At 36.3% G+C, this 20,156-nt stretch overlaps 1 protein-coding gene across 1 annotated transcript in view; it reads right to left on the bottom strand.

Annotated features, from left to right (window-relative positions):
- Positions 1–16,014, bottom strand: part of LOC128703331 (C-type lectin domain family 17, member A) — a 31,305-nt gene extending 15,291 nt beyond the window's left edge. The window contains exons 1-3 of the mRNA XM_053797958.2: positions 15,915–16,014; positions 9,312–9,585; positions 115–282 (exon numbers count right to left, since the gene is read on the bottom strand). Coding sequence (XP_053653933.2) covers positions 115–282; positions 9,312–9,471 — 328 coding nt within the window. The 5' untranslated portion in view covers positions 9,472–9,585; positions 15,915–16,014. The remainder of the gene's footprint in view (positions 1–114; positions 283–9,311; positions 9,586–15,914) is intronic.
- Between the last annotated feature and the right edge of the window lie 4,142 nt (positions 16,015–20,156).

The raw sequence follows: 20,156 nt of genomic DNA, 5'->3' as shown, positions 1-20,156 counted from the left end.
TATTTTTGTTTCATGGAGAACAGAATACATGTGTAATCAATAGTAGTGTCTATGTTTTAAATTCAGTTAACCTACTTTCAAAATAAGTACAATAAAGACAAATGAAATATTTACCTGCTTTATCAAGAATGAAAGTTTTGAGGAGGTAGATACTCTTGGGTACTGCCAGGTCCCCGTCCATGTTGAGGCAGTGGTAACGGGCAAGCTGCCATGGAAGGGGATAAGGACTCAGGTAGAAGCACTCATCCATCACAGTGACATAAGGAGGAGGGCAGCAAGGCCCTTTTGAAAAGAAAGTGAAATTATATATACTGTTTTCATGACATGAGCAATAATCCTAACTCATCTCGTTGCAAATATAAGCCCAATCTAAGTCATCTTCCCTCTAACCAGGAATGTGACCGATAACAGTGGGCAGGCAATTTCAAAATACCACTTCACTGCTTATATGTTTCTACTTGTCCCTGGTTCTCCCCTCCCCCCTTTGTTACAGTTTTAATGAAGGTGAATATTATGAGTAAAATAGTCCTCGGAGGATGAGTTAAATCTGATTCATAATGTGATCATTCTTTAATAACTGCAATAATATATCATGACAAACACACCATGAAGATTTCCTAACCATGAAAGAACTGTGACGTGTAATGGATTTTTTTCGCCGCCTAAACACAATATTGCAGATATGGTGTTATTAATAATAATCCCTTTATGGGGCAGGCCGTAAAATTTGTGGGCCTGAGCATGTGCTTTTCTGCGCATGTCATCTTGCTCGTGCCGCGCATCTAGATTCCCGTTCATCATTTCTGACCAATCACAAGCCTTCCCTGAGTCACTTCAGCTAAGTGGTGCAGTCCTGTTCTCGCTTCCCATTGGTTGAGAGACTAAGATGTTAACACTCATGGCTTGGCGTCACCGAGAGTAACATTTTTTCATCTAGTGAGACTCAAATACCTTTGGATTTTATCCTCTACAATGTCGGTAAGTACTGATTGTTATGTCTAGTGCGTAAATGAATAGTTTGGGCATATTTTGGTATATATATATATATATACATATATATATATATATATATATATATATATATATATATATATATATATATACCATATATATATATATATATATATATAGGTCCCAGGACTAAAACATTTTCTAGTAGATGTGTCCTAGTGTCTGCTTACATGTTTTTCTAAACCAAAAACAAGTCTCCACAATACTACTGGTAATTGTAATTTGGCTGTGTATACATGTGCTTTTGTAGTTCACTGTGGGTGTTATGGAGAAAAAATTACCAGCTCATTGAAGTAGAATTATTATGTGTCTTTGGATTTGACTAAATATTTTACAAAATAATATACGTTATGTTTTCTTTTTATAGGTAGTAGGTTGGTAGACAGCAACCGCCCAGGGAGGTACTACCGTCCTGCCAAGTGAGTGTAAAACGAAAGCCTGTAATTGTTTTACATGATGGTAGGATTGCTGGTGTCCTTTTTTCTGTCTCATGAACATGCAAGATTTCAGGTACGTCTTGCTACTTCTACTTACACTTAGGTCACACTACACATACATGTACAAGCACATATATACACACCCCTCTGGGTTTTCTTCTATTTTCTTTCTAGTTCTTATTCTTGTTTATTTCCTCTTATCTCCATGGGGAAGTGGAACAGAATTCTTCCTCCGTAAGCCATGCGTGTTGTAAGAGGCAACTAAAATGCCGGGAGCAAGGGGCTAGTAACCTCTTCTCCTGTATATATTACTAAATGTAAAAGGAGAAACTTTCGTTTTTCCTTTTGGGCCACCCCGCCTCGGTGGGATACGGCCGGTGTGTTGAATGAAAGAAGAATATATATATATATATATATATATATATATATATATATATATAAAGGCCGTGTGAAGCATAATATGAGTGTACCATGCAAATGAAAAAGGTGCAACAAAAGAGGCCTCAAAAAATGTTGATCTGCCCTTTTAGGGCCAGTTTTCAATTTCAGTAAATAAATATTTATAAAAAATATTTCTGTTGCTTATATGAATTTTGTAGTGGTCTGGATGTGTACAGAACGTTTTTATTGTCCTTCCAGATCAATGAGAAATTGTTTTACGGTGAGCCCTCTAACACCAAGTCAAAATATGTCTGCGTTTTGGAGGAAAATGACTCAGAACTGGAGGTAGATGACCCAGAATTGCTTGAAAGTGGTGATGAATACTTGACACCGGATGCAGAGGTGTCAAGTGATGATGAGGAGGAAGAAACACCAGCCAGGTATTAGGATCGAGGAGATGCCTGATGAAGAAGATATTCATGATGAGCTTGCTGTTGACAGTAACCCCAGCTGGACCCATGGTGACATCCATAATGACCCTTTGCCTGAATACCAACATGAAAAGCCTGTTGCAGTTGGGTCTCCATATGAATATTTTGCCGATTTCTTTACTGAAGACATGATTGACAACCTAACATATCAAACAAATTTGTATGCCAAGCAAAAAAATATACTACTTTTTCAACAGATTCTGAAGAAATCTTGAAGTTCATTAGTATTCTCTTGTTTATGGGTGTTTATTCATACCCAGCCATTGAAGAATATTGGAAACATTTAAGATACTCATGTATCGAGGCAAATCAACTTTTGACAGCCATCCCATAAAGCTGTCACAGGAAGAAACAAAACTGCCAATAAGTTCAAAGATTGTTCTGGTACTTGCAACCACTATCAATCAAAGAAATATATCAGCAATCTATGCTGGCAATTTCTTTTCAAGTCTACCTTTGGTTAAGGTACTAAGAGACAAGTATAACCGCAGATACACTGGAACAGTAAGTGATAATAGATGTGGTAAGCCAAACCTGGTTCCTGTCAAATGAAAAAGAGCAATGTGCCCAGGGGCACTTGCGACTTCCAAAGCACCTATGATGGTATCCTTGTTGTAAGATAGAAGGACAACAAAGTTGTGGCTTTAGTGACAAATGATCAGGAGGTTAATCCTGTGACTCTTTTTGACAGATATAACAAGGATACAAAGAACAGAAGCCAGGTCCATTGCCCTACAGTCATCAAGAACTATAATGCACACATGGGAGGTATTGACAAAAGTAACATGTTGGTGCATCTACACAAAACACCTATGAAATCTAAACGTTGGTACATGCGGCTGTTTGCCTATGTTCTTGATCTGGCTGTTGTGAATGCATGGCTTCTTTACTGCCATGATTGTAAATCAATCAATACCAAGTTCATGCCACTGAAGAGTTTCAGGAATGATATCTCTATCACTGCAAGATCCAAAGGAAATAAGATTGGGATGAACCAGCAGAACTAAAAGAGCTTCAACAAGTAGTTCCAGTAGTGACACTAATGATTTGCCAAGCTTGCAATTGCTAGTTGCTAAGCAGTACCAACGTGCAATAAGGCCTGATGACACTGTGAAGGAAGATCAAACGCTACCTCACTGGCCAGTGAATGGCAAGGTACGTACTTGTAAGTATTGCAGCAACAAGAACAATTATACCACATTGTCATTTTACTGTTCCGTATGGAAAGTACATCTATGCATAAAGAAGGATAAAAATTGCTTCATATCCTTCGATTCTAGCAATTAGTAATATACAATGACTGTTCTTTCTCATGGAATTCAGGAATATGGGACTTGAAAATGTTATCCCTTTGTAATGTGTCAATGTAGCAATTTGGTTTCTTTTTATATTTTTCTAATACCTAAAAAAGGTTTGGATACAAGTTCCTTTTATGTTTTTTATATTGTTTGTTTGTATAATAAATTAAAAAAATAGTTATTTGCTGTACCATTGCAAGTTTGCAACATCCAAATTTATACTCCATTAAACGGGCAGGCCATAATAAATTAGGGAGATTCGCTGATTAGCAATTGCTTGAAAACTAACCATCAGAATTCCATTTATATGGGCTCACTGACCTTATATTGAGTTACTCTATCCACTATAGGGAGTTCAGTTCGAAATTCTAATTTTATGGCCATTTGCCCCAAGAAGGGGGTGTTAAGAGCTTGGACATTCTATGGGCTAATGGACATGCTATTGGAGTGTAAGCAGTGTAACATTTATGAAGATATTCTGAGTAAATAGTTAGCTAGACTTGAGTAATGAAACTGGAAAATACAGTGCCTGGCCTGTGAGGAGGGGTGGGAGTACTGCGACTTGGTGCTTTCGTCTGAAATGGGAAATCAGTTCGCTTCTGGCAGGAGAGTGATTGAATGACGATGATAGAGTTCGTCACATTGCCTGGGTCACCCTGCCTCAGTAAGGGACTGCCGGTGTGTTAAATATAATGTATAGTAAACATTTTGATCTATGACTCACGAAATAGTAATAACACGATTGCAAACAAACCAGGGTACGGGTGGGGATTGAACCCAATGTGAGTTGTAAAACTCCAGGCTATATTCATTAACCAACCATATCACATACTTTTTTTACTCATTTTCCTACTCTACATACCTACTTAATTACAAAATGTTAGGTAATTTTTTTGACCAAAACTAAGTTAGAAACCTCACTTAGCTTTCAGATCAGAACAGACATTCTTCTCTTATCCTACATATATAATTTTTTTTAATAAAATTGCCAAATCAAAACTTACATGCCCCAAAAACAATGTAAAACTTTCCCTGATAAAAACACAAATGCTGAAGGTTTGAATCGAACCACTTGATGAATTCTCCTCTTTTAAAAATATTTTACTGACAAATTTATTAACATAGTTGGCAAAAATTCACCTATTCAGCCTCAACCCAAAATTTATCAGATTTTTTCTCTAGATGAATCAGCCAATAGAACTGGCAGTTGCCATTCTGTGAAAAAAAGCGATACCAATTTAGAAGTTAAACAGTGAGCTTGGACTTCACACACGTAAATAACAGTACCAAACAATGAGGAATGCTAACAGAAAGCGAGAAAGAACCAATGTAAGGGAGTATTTATTAAGATATTCGGTCCTACAATAAATTTTAAAGCATGCGAAATCGTAGATACAACGTAATGAAGGTAAATGAGCTTTCCCTCAAGGTGCTAGGTTGTCGTTTAAGGCGATGTATCTCTGTTTCTGTATACTTAATAAAGCCCAGTTTTGCATGAAACACATAATAAATATTCCCTGCAGAACATTTTCTAATACATACCAATGTTCAAAATATATTTCCGATGAAAAGAAATTTTATCAAGTTAACACACAAAAACCACAATCCGACATGATCTATGTTAATTTAACCAGAGAGGCACTTGCACGTGATAATAGTTTCATAAATCTTTCCCAAGCTTTAGTTCACCAGTGTTAAAACTGGAGCTGACTGGAACACCAGCTTAAGGCTAGAGTCCCTGAATTTGGCCAACTCTTTTATTTTTCAACCAATTTTTTTTATTTTTGGTGTACATTTAGAGGTTCATATGTAGAAGAATGTGACAAAGTTTCAGTATGATTGGCCAACAAACAACAGAGAAAAAAAATATTTCAGTGACTTCATATATGGCAGCAAAGTATGACAAAATGGCACTTCGAGTGGCACTTCCGACAATCCCAACCGTTAGAATACATCTGACACTAATTTTGGATGCACATGTTTCATCTATCTTATTATCATGGAAAAAAAAAATACATTTGATAGACTTTTTTGCATTCACCAAAATATCTGCCTTTTACCTCCCACAAAATCAAAAATATTTGATATATTCCAAAAAAAGAATCATCAGATTTTCAAACACACCTTGTTTTATATTGTCAGTGAAAATCATTTCAATACAATCATTAATAATGGTGTACTTTAGCGAAATATGTGAAAAAGTTACTTCCGAGATATAGGCCTAGAAAACGTCGGCAGGCCTACCGTCTCAAAAAAAATTTTTTTTGCGCGGAAATCGGGTTTTTTTTTGGTGTATTTCTTAGTAAAAAGATGTTCTAGTGCAGTTATCCTCTTCAAAACACCGTTTTCTATCACTCACATACCAAACAATAGAACAAGGAGACCAGGAGTAACTCATTTATATCGAAATATTGCATGCAAAACTTCTCCAGTACAATAAACTTCAAGCCGCTTTGAAGTTGTATCATCGTTATCAGCACTGGAGAGTTGAAACTAATATCATGCAACACTCGAAAATAATTGCATGACTAGCAGTATTTGAACTTTCCCAATTTCTTCACAAACAAAAAGCAAATTGCCACCTGCAATAGCCAGGATCAATCAAAACTTTTCTCCAAGATTTCCCAGCATTTTTGTAAGTAAATATGTAGAGTAGAAAGAAATTAAATAAGCATGTGCTATTTAAGGTTTATGAACATACATTCAAACTTTTAACAATTGCCTTGAGGTCACACACAATTATCTCACACAATTATTTCACATAACTGAGTAGAAAAATCAAGAGAAATCTTTCTTGATCCCCTGAATACCGTCCAGGTAGGTACCAGGTAGGTACCAATCTATAACCGCACTAAACGGAGAAAGCATATCAGACAATACATACCCCAATTATTGTACAAAATTCAAGAAAATTCTCCCCAACATAGCCTATACCCAAGAAACATTTCATTCTTTCTATTGTTTTATCACCTACTAAGAATGGATACCATACATAATTGTTTTACTTAGATCAGTGAAAGAGCTAAGGTAGTAGAAATTATAAAGTGTCTGAGGAATGGGAGACAACGAGATTCGATGCATGCAAGTGGATAATAAGTCGTCTTCCTTGGATCTAGAGCACCTTCCATCATGTGTTTAGATGAAAAGTGGAAAAAATGGTTCCTTCATACGCAAAAATGCTAATCTTCCTTTAACATGGAACAAAAGAGGATTTTTAAAACTGTCTCTCGAAAATTAATTTGGAGAATGGTCCTCATAAAACTGAACAGAGTGCACGTGCACTTGTCAAGTGCTCTACGGACCTTCACCTAGCAATAGTTAACCAGGGTCGTAAATGTGAAGGAACTAAGATTAGGCGATCAGTTATAAACAGAACATTTGTATGAGCCTACTGATACCTAATTTAAGGGCGCAATAAACTCATGGAAATTTTAATTGCTGTAAATACGAGAGTTGTCAACATTTCTCAATTTTCTTTTTGCATTTGTATTCTGTTTAAAAATTTCTACAATCTTCTAGGAAAAACCTACGATTTATTTTAAGAAAGTTCAAGTTTATAAAATAAACTATGCAATTTGTAAACTGGTACATATAAATCTCAAATTCATTAAAAAGTAACAAAAAAAGGCACAATACCGGGACTGGAACGATACACAAATAACCCGGACATAAAAGAAAGAAGCTTACGACGACGTTTCGGTCCGACTTGGACCATTTACAAAGTCACACTAACCAGAAGTGGAGCAGGACGGCTATGTATAGGCAGGAAGAGGTGGTGGTAGTAGTAGTATTAGTACAAGAATGTTATATAATACCGACAAAATGAAATTAAGACACATGCGCAACATCCGGGCATCTCTATCGTAGACGTATCGCCATCCAGTGGCTGGCTGGATGGCGAAACGTCTACGATAGGGATGCCCGGGTGTTGCGCATGTGTCTTAATTTCATCTTGTCGGTATTATATACCATTCTTGTACTAATACTACTACTACCACCACCTCTTCCTGCCTATACATAGCCGTCCTGCTCCACTTCTGGTTAGTGTGACTTTGTCAATGGTCCAAGTCGGACCGAAACGTCGTCGTGCGGGTTATTTGTGTATCATTAAAAAGTACTTCCAACTAACATACACCAATGGTTAAGCGTTTATAGCCGATCTTATTACACGGAAAAAAATTCTCATTGGGTTGCTTAAGTACTAATTTGCTATTTGTATTGAATAAATATTAATATTTACATTCAGTAAGTCTAGAGTGCTTTTGCTCTTGGGTTTCAAAACGTTAATGAATATATATTCAGTAACAAAAATTATTTCCATTAGTCGAGTATATGCGTATCTGAAATTATACTCAAATTGTAAATAAATTGGAATCGTGGAAATCAGATCAATTACTGGAGAATATCCTTTTGATCGGCTTCTAATTTACACACATCTCAAAGTTAACTTTAGCGTTAATTTTCAGATGTGTGAATTTCAATGGCATTATTTTTATATTATTGGATTATGTCTTGAAGCTGCTGAGGACCTGAACTTATCTTGCTTGAATCGAATCTCAATACATCCCATTCCACAGGTGCTCTATGACCCCTACTGATTTACCGCTTTTCCTGATTAAAATACAATAATTATGGAAAGAACCAGTCTTGAATGGTTGATTCTGCTTATGAATTGGATGAAAAGTTTCGTGGTTTTAGGCTAAGCATGGGCACGTTTCGTTGAATTCAGTGCATTATTTGTAGGATGCACTTCTCAGTCTTCTAATTTTGGTGCTCATGTGTTTTCCACATTTTAAGTTGCATAAGTTTTATTATGCTGATTTAATAAAACTGGTTTCTGTGAAATGTCTGGAGAATGTTTCTTCCGGTTAGAAATAAACCACAGTGTTTTATTTCACATAAATATTACGAGTTAAATTTTTATATAATGTTCAGTGGTGAGCACATTACACATGTGTTATGCCCAATAAAGATTTTTGAACTTTAAGTACATATGGTTTTAATAAAGTTTAATTACTTATTTACATGCACTGTTACTTAAATCTTAAGTGCTGGTGAACCTTCCTCAAATTTTGGAAATATTTTTCGCTGTGATGGTTCCATTTTCACTTTTTTATGAAAGATACTGGGAAATTGAAATACTGATTTTCATGTAATAATTTCTGATTTGCTAGTATAATTGCCTTTAACCTTCTTTGTTGATAATCTGAAAAAAAAAAAAACTTAATGTGCTGGTGTACCTTACAGGAAAGAATAAATTTCTTTTGGGCTGCCTATATTCTAATTTGTAGTTTTCATTGAATAAGTTGTGAATCCTAAATCCGTTTTACTTGAAATCTTCAGCACTAATACATAACCGCATTAAAAACTTATGCTGCATCTGCACTAATATTTACGATTACATTACCTTATGGAATACAAGGATGCCATTCTCGGATCGTGCAGCGCTTGAAATGCATTTTGTCCTTTGCGCTAGTAGAAAGGTTTTGGTATGATATTTAAAATTTTAGCAGAGTGGACTGGAAGACCAGCGGATGACCTCAGTCATATGACTAAGACTTTAATTTCTCCTGACAAACAGAATCCCACCACTACCTCGGAGCATTGTACAAATGAAGTAATATTTTTTTATTTTAGTTAAATTGTTTATTTATCAATACTAATATACAAATCATTTAGTACACACAACTTACTTGGATGGCATTTGTTGAACTTAAAGTAGTTAAACAAGTGGGAAAGGCCCGTCAAGTGCTCTACGCCAAGGTCATTTATGACCTTAAGATCGTCCGGTAAAGTATTCGGCATTACCAATGAAACACAAAGGAAGAGCATAGTACACTGGGTGATGGCCATGACAACCTCCTGGGCAACGTGGAGTCAACACTATCTACACCACTCTGTATTGTCCCGCTTGTAGTTCTCAGATGAATGACCGAGTCAGAGTTCTTAGATGAGATGGAGTCTCTCCTGTGAAAAAACATATTGAGGCTTGGAATGTTACAACAATGGGATGAATGACATGGTTATAAATGTAATTATGCGATCCTGAACTTCACACACTTGTATTGGACAAGGTGAAAAGGCACATTATGTTTTCTTTTGAAAATCGATACATATGATATAATATTTGACAGATTCATTTAATGATATTTTTTTTGCTATAAACTAACCTTCCAGTACAGCTTCTGCCACAGGTCATACAGAAAGCGGACAGTATTCTAAGAACTGTAATCACTGAAGTAATGAGGAAGACAAGTACATGTACACATGAGTGTACTCACACACGCAAGTTCATAAACCCATGCATACATACAAATACACATACATATACATCCTCGAACACGAAACCCTCACACACACACGCACACAGCGCCAGTATGGAACCCTCACTTAGTCAAACACGTCACGAAATTGGAAAAAGTGCAAAAATTTGCAACACGCTTAGTCCCGGAACTGAGGGGTATGTCTTATGAGGAGAGGTTAAGGGAACTCAACCTGGTGACACTAGAGGATAGGAGGGATTGAGGGGACATGACAACAACGTATAAAATACTAAGAGGCATTGACAAGGTGGACAAGGATCGAATGTTTCAGAGATGGGCTACAGAAACAAGGGAACACAATTGGAAACTGAAAACCCAGATGAGTGAGAGGGATGTTAGGAAGTATCTCTTTAGTTTTAGAGTTGTCAGGAACTGGTATAATCTGGAGAGTGAAGTAGTGGAAGCAAGTTCCATAAATAGCTTTAAGAAGAGGTATGACAAATATCATGGAGCAGGGAGAGAGTGAATTAGTATCGACCAGTGAAGAGGCAGGGCTAGGAGCTATGACTGGACCCCTGCAACCACATATAGGTGAGTACATATAGGTGAGTACACACACACACACACACACAAAACTGCCCGTGCACTCAAGCTGTCACGATCACGCACACATATTCCTGTGCCCAGGCATTCACACACACACACACACACACACACACACACACACACACACACACACACACACACACACACACACACACACACACACACACACACACAAACACACATGCAAACACTGCGTGCATACACCACGGTCACGAGTGTAACAGCCCCAGCATGGCTCCTTGACTCTTAGTGTTTTTAGGGGTTATTTAGTATCTACCAGAAGACAATGGTCGTGATAGGGTCAGTGAAGAATCCCCAAAAGTGAAAAAACAAGGTTTCCAAATGAGAAAACTGAGGGAAAGACCACAATTTCATTGAAAATTTGAAAGTGCCAGTAATCGATGAATGTTGAGTACCTTAACCTCTCCTTATGGGACATACTCCATAGCTTGGTGACTAGTCTTGTTGTGAATCTTTGAACTTTCTCCATTGTTTTGATACACTTGACCAGATGTAGGGGTTCCATACTGGTGTAAGTTTATTCAGGAATACACAAATATAGTTACAGATTATGAAACATAGCAGCATATGTGTAAACAACCTAGGATTATCCAAAAAAAGTCAGTGACTTATTTCCATTGGGGTCCTTTTAATTCCTTACTATTGTAATACTATGAAAGAGAATATGTCTTCTTATTATACTATAAAGGAGATATACTAGGAATAAGGTAAAGTGAATTATTTATATTTACATGTGTGTTAGCTAAAAAAATAAAAAATAATTCTCCTCCCTTTCTGTCGCTACATTCATTAGGCACCTTTTGGCTCTCTTCTTGAACTGGTTCATGCTATGACTGGCTTTGACATGTGCAGGCAGTCTGTTCCATTCGCTTATTGCTGTACAATAAAAGGTGTTTGAAGCCTGGCCACTGACTGTGGGTACTACAAAGTTGTGCTCTCTCCCCCTAGTACTGTGATTGCTTGGGTTCTCAGCCTTGACAAAACTGGCAGCAAGATATTCTGGACACTGTGAGCAATTTTATAAATTTGATTTAACTTCAGTTGTTTTACTCTGTCTTCAACATTTAGCATATCCAATTGTTGTTATTCATCCTAGCCTACATGTTCTCTTGGACTCAGGTCCAGGATGAATCTTACCATTTTGTTCTGGGTGATTTGCAGTCTATCGTTCAGTTTTTTGTCAAGGCAGAGTACCATGAAGAACAAGCGTAGTCCATATGACATTGTATAAGGGCTAGACACAAGGTCCTGCGAGCCTCAGTATGTAGACACCGTGCTTGTTTGTAGTGGAACTTCAGTCTGGCATTTACTTTCTTTACTACGCTGTTCTCTATCAATTCTCCTGACATGCATGGGTCATAGGGAATTCCCAGATATTTTACAGAGGAAACTGAAGTAATGGGTTCCCCATTACACCGGATATTAAAATTGTTTACCCTTCTCAATTTGTTTCATGCCAAAGAATATGGCTTCCGTTTTCCCGAGGTTTAACGATAGTTTGTTGTCTACTATCCATTTGCTTCAGTGTTATTACATTAGCTATATCTTGTGGGCCTGTACCTGACGCTAACAGAGCACTGTCATCTGCATACAGTAGGAGTTTGCACTGGACACTGATGGGCATGTCGTTTACATAACATAGGAATAATAAGGGACCCCGAATACTACCCTTTGGAACGCAACATGCTATCGACAAGGGTTCTGATTCTCTTTTGCTGATTTTCACAATTTGTGTCCTGATGCTAAGGGAGGACTTAAACCAGTCTACGGAACCTATGAAGATTCCTTGAAGTTTCTTACATATTATATTGTTGTTGACAATATCGAAGGCCTTTTGCAAGTCTAAGATTATCATTTATATGAGGTTCCCTACTGAGATTTCAGTTCTCATGTAATCCATCAGATTAATGAGGGAGGTGTCAGTTGAGTATGATCTAAAGCCTGATTAGAAACTTTGGAGAATGTTGTGGAAAAAGTCACATATGTACAGTTCACGATATTTATCAAATGACACGTTTCGCCACTAGTGGCTTCTTCAGTTATAATACAGAGAAACTAAGAAAACGAGTATATATATATATATATATATATATATATATATATATATATATATATATATATATATATATATATATATATATATATATATAAATATATATATATATATATATGTATGTCGTGCCGAATGTGTAATACTGGTCAGTTAGCAAGAACTCATTAAAATTAAGTGCTTCCTAAAATTTTCTCTTATACGTTTAAAGATATATTTTTTTCATTAATGTTAATGTAAAAATTTTTAATTTTGCACCAAAAGAATTTTAGAAAACTTACTTAATCTTATTATAACAAGAACAATTTATTTTAGCCTAATCCAACTAAATATATTTTAGATTTGTTTATAATAATTTAATACTAAACAAACATAGTGAAATATATTTTTTTCAATTAGGTTCAGGATGATTTTGGAGAAATTATTGCATACATAAATTTTCGCTTGTCTTATATGGCAAGATGAGCGTTGCTATTTAAGCCAAGATCGCAAGTTCTGCCTATTCGGCACGACATATATATATATATATATATATATATATATATATATATATATATATATATATATATATATATATAAAGTTTTTCTTCTTCTCTTTTTTAGTAAATGTCTACAGGAGAAGGGGTTACTAGCCCATTGCTCCCGGCATTTTAGTCGCCTCATACGACACGCATGGCTTACGGAGGAAAGATTCTTTTCCACTTCCCCATGGACAATAGAAGAAATAAAGAGGAACAAGAGCTATTTAGAAAAAGGAGAAAAACCTAGATGTATGTATATATATATGCATGTACGTGTCTGTGAAGTGTGACCAAAGTGTAAGTAGGAGTAGCAAGATATCCCTGTTATCTAGCGTGTTTATGAGACAGAAAAAGAAACCAGCCCAGGAGGGGTGTTAATGTTGCAGTTTAAAAACTGTAGTGTAAAGCACCCTTCTGGCAAGACAGTGATGGAGTGAATGATGGTGAAAGTTTTTCTTTTTCGGGCCACCCTGCCTTGGTGGGAATCGGCCGGTGTGATAAATATATATATATATATATATATATATATATATATATATATATATATATATATATATATATATATATATATATATATATATATATATATATTTTGTGTGTTTAATGTAGTTCCGAATAGGGAAAACTTGCAATGCTCTTCTTGCCGAATAAGGTAAGCAAAAATTTGTGTATGCAATAATTAGGCTAAATTAAATTGCGCATATTATAATAAGGTTAGGTAAATTTTCTAAGGTTCTTTTCTCACAGAATTAATAAATTCTACATTAACAAAAATTAAAAAAATGTATCTGTAAATATAAAAGAGAAAATTTAGGAAAGTACTTAATTTTAAATGAGTTCTTGCTAACTGATCAGTTTTTCTTGTTCTGCACGGCATTTTATATATATATATATATATATATATATATATATATATATATATATATATATATATATATATATATATATATATATATATATATATATATATATATATATATATATATCAATAACAACACTGCGCTAGCCAAGGATTCGAACCCATGTTGTACTGGCCTGCCTCATGGTAAGGAATAGAATGAGGTAATCAGTCCCTCAGCCTTGAGTCGATGTGGTCAGTCCATCAATCTTGAATAGAATACGGCATATGAGCGGAGAAGCAGCTTATAAACCTTAGACAGGTGAGGGGCAGCAGTCGTAGGTGGTGTCACATTTGTCCAATGTGGAAGTAGGTCACTTGCCTAACCCTTGGGCACGACCTGCTTCCACATTGGACAAATGTGACACCACCTACGACTGCTGCCCCTCACCTGTCTAAGGTTTATAAGCTGCTTCTCCGCTCATATTCCGTATTCTATTCAAGACTGATGGACTGACCACATAGACTCAAGGCTGAGGGACTGATTACCTCATTCTATTCCTGTTCTTCAAGTTTCTCCTTTGTATGGATTGATGAAGCCACTGTGTGGAGAAACGTTTCCTCAACAGAGAAACCCAAGAGTTGCACATGTGTATAATTCAACATGTCGGTTCTCTGAACCATTCATCTACAATTTCAATGTCATCCTGTTTAGTAAGCCTTCACGAGCATTCTATATATTAATGAAATCATGAATCAAGTCAGTTTGAATCATTATCTGAACTGTTGCTAGCCAGGATTTGATCCTGCGTCACCATGCTCAGCCGTGTGAAAACAGGACAACGTATGCATCAGTCTATACACAAGACCAACAATTCTCAAACCACCAGGCGCCCAGTGGAACTGGGCGGGTTTTTCCTGATCGGAGAACATGTGTAGCCATGAAGCCTCAGAGACTAATTTCAGCCTCATCCTGTTTGGGTACCAGCCTTCATGAGCAGTCTATATATTAATGGAATTATGAAACAAGTTATTTTGAATCATTAACAGATCTTTGGCCAGCCAGGATTCGATGCTACGTCAACATGCTCAGCCCTGTGAGAACATGACAATGTATGCATCACTCTATCCATTGGACCAACAGTTCTCAAACACCAAGGCCCCAGTGGAACTGGGTGTGTTATCCCTGATGGGAGAACATGCGTGGCCGTGGAGCCTCAGATGCTCATTTCATCCTCATCCTGTTTGGGTACCAGTCTTCATGAGCAGTCTACATATTAATGAAATCACGAAACATATGTTTCTGAATCATTAACAGATGTGCAGCTAACCAGGATTCGATCCTGCATCACCATGCCCTGCCCAGTATCATCATGCATAGCGGTTGTCTCTTCTTTTTCGGAGATGATTTGAATTAGGCCGCCCTACCCGCACTGCTGACAGTTTTACCAGGAGGCCTGGTCACAGACCGGGCCGCGGGGGCGTTGACCCCCGGAACTCTTTCCAGGTAAACTCCAGGTAAACACCGTCTAAAAACTGTGTTACTTCTGAGACGTCTGTAGTGTGAACTAATCATTTTGCTGACACTTTTTCCTTGAAATAATGAGACGTTCTAGTCGTGGGTCATAGTGCCTTTAAACATTCAATTTCTTAAAAGTCGACATATTTTTACTGTCATGGTGCATAAGAAACTAACAAACAAACAAACAAAAAACATAAATTTGTCCACCTCTCAGTTAACACACGACATTATTGTATTTTCATCTTCTCTGATGCACAGGGTTTCGATGAAGTGATATTTTCAGTAGCCATCTGAAAAAAGGATTATTGGCTCAACAATGCATTCATTATTATTTTATATTTACTGTACCTGTTCATTCATCATACTTTCGTATCTACACTACGTCTCTGCACTTACTGTACATCTCTTACATTCATTGTGTTTCCTTAACTATTTCCTCACTTACCAGTTTAACATACAACTAGACAAGACTTACTTTAACGGAGGTGTAAAGCTGAGCAGGACACAATTACTGTGAGGTTGTATCCTCGTGACTGAGGCTCCTTCACATAACAACGTGACTTTAAACAACTCTGACTGGCAACTCAGGTGTGCATCCCAGTGTGCGATAATTATTAATATTAAGCCAAAATACATTAGTTTTGTGATATATTCCCATATTTTAAGTTACAGATAATCTCTCTTTTTAACATCATTGAACTTTTTTTTTTTTTACAGCAAACGCATGTTAAATCACTGTTGGATATTTCTTCTTAGATATATTGTTTTGACTTAGTCGTGGCTATGGGGTTAAAGATTTAGAAATTATGTACAAACATTATTAGACTTCCCCGACGAGGTACCATGAAGAAGTTATCTGATTTTTTCCTCGTCCTTCTTTTCAATTATATTTTTCTCATAACTCGAGAATGAATCTTCCATTCCCCTTCAAATTTTCAACACTGTGTACGGTAACAGGGACTAAATTCTTTAATTAATTTTCATGTACACGTGTCCTAAGACAAAAACTTTAACGATGATAGAAATTGATGATTTTATGTAAAAAAGTGTGGAATTTGTACTCCGGTTAAATAACATAAAATAAAACTCACTTCACTGCTTCTGAACGGTTTCAGTATTTATTTGCAGGTGCATCTTATGGTCAGGATGGTAAATATTAAGTTTCGTTTGAATGCTTCCAAATTTGGTTGAAAAATAAAATATTAAAAGAAACTTGGAATCGTTGGAATCTTTGCATTAACTGGTGCTCATCTGTCACTGTGACATAAGTTACAATTTCTCAGTTATATTGATTAATTAGCTATGTTATTTTCATCTTCAATCACTAACAAATGCTTATGATTAGCTTCAAACTATTATTGACGAGGCATTCTGTAATGAGTATTATAAGCAATAAGATGAATACGAGAAAGTGTAAATTTTATATTTTACTGAAATTGGGAGAACAAAACTGGAAAATTGGAATCAGATCGATTAGTGAAGAATGTGTTTCTTGTCGGCTTCTAATTTTACCATTTTTGGGCTTAAAACACATCTTGTCTCTCACTCTGAGCTGGCTAAATTTTAATTTGCCTAATTTTATTAAGCAAGTTGTTTCCCATTTAATAATTAGTGAACACCTCTACTGTTCAGCTTCAAACGATAGATTTTGGTGCATTTTATTAAGAAATATTTTTGTAATAAATTTGTGTGAGTACTAATATGTCATTTTTTGTCTGTTTTATCAAACTGAGTTTTTAAAAAAAATCAAAATAAGAGACATTTTCTTACAGGATTGTGGAGCATATTAAAACTAATGCAAGTACAAATATAAATTTGAAAAAATACTGAAACTCCGTTTTTTTAAAGCATGAAACAAGAGCCGTTCTTTTGTCAGCTAAAGGGTTCTCTTTATTTCAGGACGGCTTTTTCAGTCGGTGTCTCGTTTAAAACTCCGGGTTTGGAGTGCAGCTGACATACACAGGTGCTGTCTGCATCCTTTAACATAAGCCATTCCCGAAACTGATTTCCATGAGATAGTTGTACAGAGCTTCAGCTTCACTATTTCAGCTATCACAAGGGCACTGACTATAGATTATAATCTATAGTAGCTTAGCTTCGGCTAGGCGCCCATTTTTATCTTGGGCCTGACTCCGTCATAAAGTACTGTGGACTCTGATGCAAAGTCCACAGTACTTTACGACATTGTCTCTGCGTCCTGCTGTGGACGTAGAGACAATGTTTATATATATATATTTTATATATATATATATATATATATATATATATATATATATATATATATATATGTGTGTGTGTGTGTGTGTGTGTGTGTGTGTGTGTGTGTGTGTGTGTGTGTAGTGAAAAGTGAATTTTATCAGGCATCGTAGTTTATACCTTTACAATTTTTCTTTACGCACGCAAACATTTCTACACACACATATAAAACAGTACTTATACACTCGAATACAAACGCATAAATATAAATTGTGTGCATGGTTGAGCATGCACACAAGAATATATAGTTACATTTTGCTGAATTAAAATTTTATAACCGCCCTCCAATATTCCTTTTCTGTGCATTGAGGCAGAGTAGGCTTGGCTTATGGAATGTGGGGAATCCTTTCTCGGATCGCTCACCGACAGATATACTTTTAGTAGTTTTAGGCAATTTTTCTCGGCGATCATTTCAGGGCAACTTATAGGCTGTAGCACTTACTCTCGTCACTGACAGATTTGAGAATTAAAGAATAATAATCTCGTAACTGCTGTGTTGTTTAGTGCGGCACCTTGGCTATGATTGTGTTATCATGTTAAGTTGCTGCGATTTGCTCCCTGTGAGAAATATTGAATGTTTTAGCCCTGAATGATTGCCTTTCTGAACGTAAATAATAAACTACTTGCTTCAGGTAAACGTCAAAACGTTACCCTTTTTCTTAGAGGTTTGCTGTGTATTATTCTATTTTCGTACATTCAGTTTTTGAAGAGTTTGTAACTGAGTTATCAAGTTGTAATTAGATATATAGGAGAGATACTTTATCTTTCTTGCCAATAAGTAAATTTTATATTTAAAGCTGAAGTCATCAAGGTAATTACAAGATTAAAACTGTATTATTCTCCTTTTTCGAGCCTTGGTAACCTTGAACATCAAAAGATCATTGGTGTAAGTCTATGAATTTAAAGAGCTCATAGACTTCAGATTGATAAAACCTAGTACGCAGTCGCTATCTTTTGATTAAAACACACAAGTGTTGCTCGTGTATGTTACTCATCAACCTTGTGCGTGAGGTTTGTAAACATTCTAAGACTTGTTAAGAGGCGGAATTCGTAAATGTTTATGGTGTTCATATGCCACTTGCCTCACCTCCATCGGACTCATAACAGCCTTCTAACATTGTTAGATTAGGGTATTCAGGAGAGAGTGAGATTATTTTCCAATAAAAGCAGACATTAAACTGGGATTTTTTTTTATATTTTATAATTAAACTGGGATTTATGTCACCATGGTTGCATATTTAGAAATGGAGCTGTAAAAGAAATGAATGCTAAGGTGCATGGGAGAGGTGTGGGAATAAAGGATAAAGAATCTAGTACAGAGTTGGGGGGTTGTCACATTTGCTCTGTAAAGATGTCACGGTGGTTTTGTGAGATTCTGAAAAGAATTTGAAAAAGATAGTGGAAGAACTTGAAAAACGTATGAAAAAAATGGAATTTTCAAGTGAACGTACGAAGGAGCAAGGAGATGAAGGTAACAATAAATTTAGATAATAAAAGGCTTTATAACAGATTGGATTGAGGGAGTATGGAGGAAGTGAATGTGTTCAGACATTTGAGAGACGACTTGTCAAGGGACAGGTTTACAAAGGATATGGTGAACTATAGAACTGACGAAGGAAAAAAAATGGATGGTGCACTGATGCATCTGTGGAGACAAACAACGTTTATCCATGTATGAGAGTATAGTGGTTTCCATCACTTCTTATATGGGTGTATAGCATGGGTTGTGAATGTTGCAGAGAGGAGACGAGAGGCAATGGAGATGTTGTTAGAAAGCAATGTGTGGTGTGAATATTTTGCAGAGAATTTGTTGTTAGGAAAGTAGGAGGTCCAGGGTTTCTTAAAGAATTATTCAGAGGGTTGAGGGGTTGTTGAGGTGTTTTGGACAGGTAAAGAAGATGGAGTAAAATAGGAGGACTTAGAGGGCGTATAAATCTATTGGGGGGAAGGCGTGGTGGAAGTATTCCTAGTCTTGCAACACGACTTTGGGTGAGGTTTATTTGGTGTTTGCCTGGTCAGCCAGGCTGTTGCTGCTAGTGGCCAGTTGGCCCACATGCCCACAGCAACTTTATAAATACAGCATTTGACAGAGAAATGAGTCGAGTTTCCTCTTGAAGATTTACCGTATATTCTTAATACGTCAGTGTTTCTGATATCATTTGGTATATTAATGAATAGTCTGGGGCCACGGATGTTGATACTAGTTTTTTATTGTCCCCAGGGCTTCCTCTATTTATCACTGAGTTTAATTTTCATTTAGTCCCCCATCTCTCACTCTGGTATATAGCTATAGTGTGAAGATTTGGACTAGTCAATCGTGTACGATTGTGAGGAGTAAGTGTTTATTGTACATGAAGAATAAGTTATTATTGTATATATTATATCCCAATTTGAGTAGTCTCCCTACCTAACAACTACGGGTTGTTTTGACCACCAGTGCCCCGTACTTTCCCGGGAGAGA

The sequence above is a fragment of the Cherax quadricarinatus genome, chromosome 15 (assembly GCF_038502225.1).
Source record: "Cherax quadricarinatus isolate ZL_2023a chromosome 15, ASM3850222v1, whole genome shotgun sequence".
Taxonomy (NCBI): domain Eukaryota; kingdom Metazoa; phylum Arthropoda; class Malacostraca; order Decapoda; family Parastacidae; genus Cherax; species Cherax quadricarinatus.
The sequence above is the reverse complement of the archived record's forward strand: the minus strand, read 5'-3'. Positions and strand labels throughout refer to the sequence as shown.